The sequence below is a fragment of the Chelonoidis abingdonii genome, chromosome 5 (genome assembly GCF_003597395.2).
Source record: "Chelonoidis abingdonii isolate Lonesome George chromosome 5, CheloAbing_2.0, whole genome shotgun sequence".
NCBI classification, from domain to species: Eukaryota; Metazoa; Chordata; order Testudines; family Testudinidae; genus Chelonoidis; species Chelonoidis abingdonii.
Window position 1 is genome coordinate 146,517,434 of NC_133773.1, and position 2,997 is coordinate 146,520,430.

The 2,997-nt window shown below is 49.3% G+C and overlaps 1 protein-coding gene across 1 annotated transcript in view; it reads right to left on the reverse strand.

Annotated features, from left to right (window-relative positions):
• The window catches only part of LOC116829274 (retinol dehydrogenase 11-like), a 41,568-nt gene that overhangs the window by 22,489 nt on the left and 16,082 nt on the right, over window positions 1-2,997 (reverse strand). The window contains exon 2 of the mRNA XM_032787992.2: window positions 400-639. Coding sequence (XP_032643883.1) covers window positions 400-639 — 240 coding nt within the window. The remainder of the gene's footprint in view (window positions 1-399; window positions 640-2,997) is intronic.

The following is a 2,997-nucleotide window of genomic DNA, read 5'->3' on the forward strand; positions in this document are numbered from 1 at the left end:
GTTCCGCATGCAGGGGCTGGGCAGACGTGGCTGGTGCATGGGCACAGGGGAGGGGAGTTCTGCACGCAGGGGCTGGGCAGACGTTGCTGGCACGTGGGCACAGGGGAGGGGGTTCCACACGCAGGGGCTGGGCAGACATGGCTGGCGCATGGCACAGGGGTGGGGGTTTCTACTGGCAGGGGCTGGGCAGAGGTGACTGGCACGTGGCACAGGGGAGGGGGTTCCGCACACAGGGGCTGGACAGATGTGGCTGGTGCATGGGCACAGGGGAAGGGGATTCTGCTGGCTTGGGCTGAGCAGACATGGCTGGTGTGAGGCACAGTGGAGGGGGTTTCTGCTGGCAGGGGCTGGGCACACTCTGCTGAAGGCCTGTCCCCATCCCTACGCAACGTCACCAACCTGTAACTCCGGCGTTATTGACCAGGATGTCCAGCCGCTTCTCCTCCTGCCGGATCTGCTTGGCAAAGTGCCGGATGGAGGCCATGTTGCTGATGTCCACGATCCTCAGAAGCACGTTTGGGTTCCCAGTGGCCCTCTGGATTTCCTCCACCGCCGCCTGCCCCCGCTCTCTGCTGCGGCAGGCGAGGATGGTGCGGGCGTTCCTGCGGGCCAGGTCCAAGGCCACGTATTTCCCGATCCCTGTGGACACACACAGGCCTGTGTCACATGGTGATGCTCTAACTTCGCCTTCTCCCTCCAGAACTCAGCCCCTTTGTCTGCTCCAGTGCCCAACATCGCGCTGCCGCTCCCTGCCAACGTGGGCCCCCTCCCCCATCACTCGCGAGTGAGCAGGGTGCAGGACATGCCGCGGGAGTCTGTTCTCCTGCAGGTATCGCAGAAGAACTGGGTTTGCAGGAAGGGTTGAGCAGAGGGGCCGGAGCAGCGTGGCAGGAAGGAAAGGGAGCCCAGGGGAAGCAGACAGGTAGGAGCAGAGGCTTCCAGCTGCAGCCAGGCTGGACCAATGGCAGCTGGAGTCCTGCAGACCCCAAGGTGACCACGGGAGGTGGTGGGGAAGGGGCAGCCTGGGGGAGATTCGTAGGGGGCAGGACGTGCTTAGGGAGGCAGAGCAGCCTTGGGGGTACTCTGAGGTGGCATCACACCTCCAACGCAAAATTGATGCAGGAAGGGATGACACCAACATCACTGACTGCATCCTAAGAGCCCCCCCATCCTGGGTTTTGTCTTATTACAGTTTGTACTGGGTTAGAAGCCATATCAGTGTATAACAGAAATGTTTTACCAAACTCATGTTCAATAACATGATTAAATTTCCTTACAAACTTAAGGTTAAACTTGGTTAGAACAATAGTGGATTGGATCTGCTCTTGCAGCAGGATTCCTGTATGTGTTATATGATCTTGCCAAAAGCTAAAGAAACTAGCTAGTTTATCTACACAAGCTCTGGCAAATGTTTGGAGCCCAATTAACATTAAATCAACATAGATATTAATGTTGTTCACAGTGTAGGAATCTTGGCATTTAGCCATGCAATCAATATGGTAGTGTGCCTCAGTTTCCCTTTTCATACAGCACATCAGGTCTGGAATGTCTTTTCTTCTGTGAAAAGTTCCAAGACTGTTTACAGGCACTAGCAGTGAAACATCAGCATAACAAGGCCTTTTAACATGAAGTGTGTTCTCATGTATTTCTCTTAACAAGTTCAAGGGATTTCCCAAAAGATCAGGCACATTGTACATTTTTACCGTTTTTGGTAATAGCAACACACTAGTTACAAAAATTACCATTAGCAATAACCACAAATTCATTGCAAGTGTCCATCTATAATCATGTTTGTCGTGCCACACCTCTGGCTCAATACTATTGGGGTTTTGACATTTTAGGGTTAACCTGCAGCTTCCCTTTGCAAAATTCAGTTTTCTTTTTCCTCCTCCTTCTGCAGGATCACACCCTGATTTCTCTTGCTTAATAGAATTCCCTGGCTGATGGGGGGGCTTTCTTTGCTAACAGCTATTAGCAAGTCTTTCTTCTCCCTGCCAGCCAGGTAATTTGCATCAACACAGACACCAGCTTTTAGATTTTTAGCTGCTGCCCATTCCAAGGCTGGACCCTGTTTTACAGAGACACCACACAAATTCAAATAGTCAGAGGGTGAGAGTCTGCTTGCTCTTCCCTGCATCCTCAAGCATTTGGCCATAAAACCGTTCTGCTTTGAAATACCAGTAACCAAATCTTTCCTCAGACCCTGAAGCACAGACTGCTCACTTACAAAATTAGCTTGGAGACAGTCTTGTCCCAACACCATTGTCTTCCCAACAAGCTGACCAAACCCAGGCACTTGGTTATAGGGCTGTTTAAATTCCTTAACAACTTTTACTCCATTTGAGACCATCTCAAAGCTATCCACATTGGATTTTTCAAAAGAAAAGTCAGTGGATCCATTCATTCACAATAGAAAATTTCTGGCTGTTAGGAACTGAAATTTTCTTGATTAAATCACTTTTACACCCTTCAGTTGTACTAAACTGCTTGCACAGATTACCAGCAGGATTCTTTTCCTTAGCAGCTTCTTTAAGCAACAATTCACCTCTCACAGAAACTCTGCTTTTACCCTTTTCACTTAGGGCTTGCTCTAAATGAACACTTCCTTGAGCTACAACAGCCTCTTTCTGGGGCTTACTTACATTTATGATCACCTTTGGCCCATCAGGTAGACTTATAGACTTCCTAGGTAAAAGGTTAGAGGTTCTCTTCTTCCCTCTGCAACTTTCCTCATAGTCACTGGCAACCTGCTCATTGTCAGGCTTAACACACACAAGTTTAGGAATCTTTTCCTCCTTGTTACAAGTTGTTAAACTGTTAGTAGGTAACACAATTAAATCACCTTTCTGCTCTTCTTGTGCCCTGGCTAGGGCATCACCTTGCTCAGACAGAGCTGCTACACCCTTTCCCAGTGACACATTAGCAATAGGCAAAATATAAGCACCAGAATTGTCTGGTCTCTGGGATTTTGCTAAGACACTAACTGGATGCAACCTA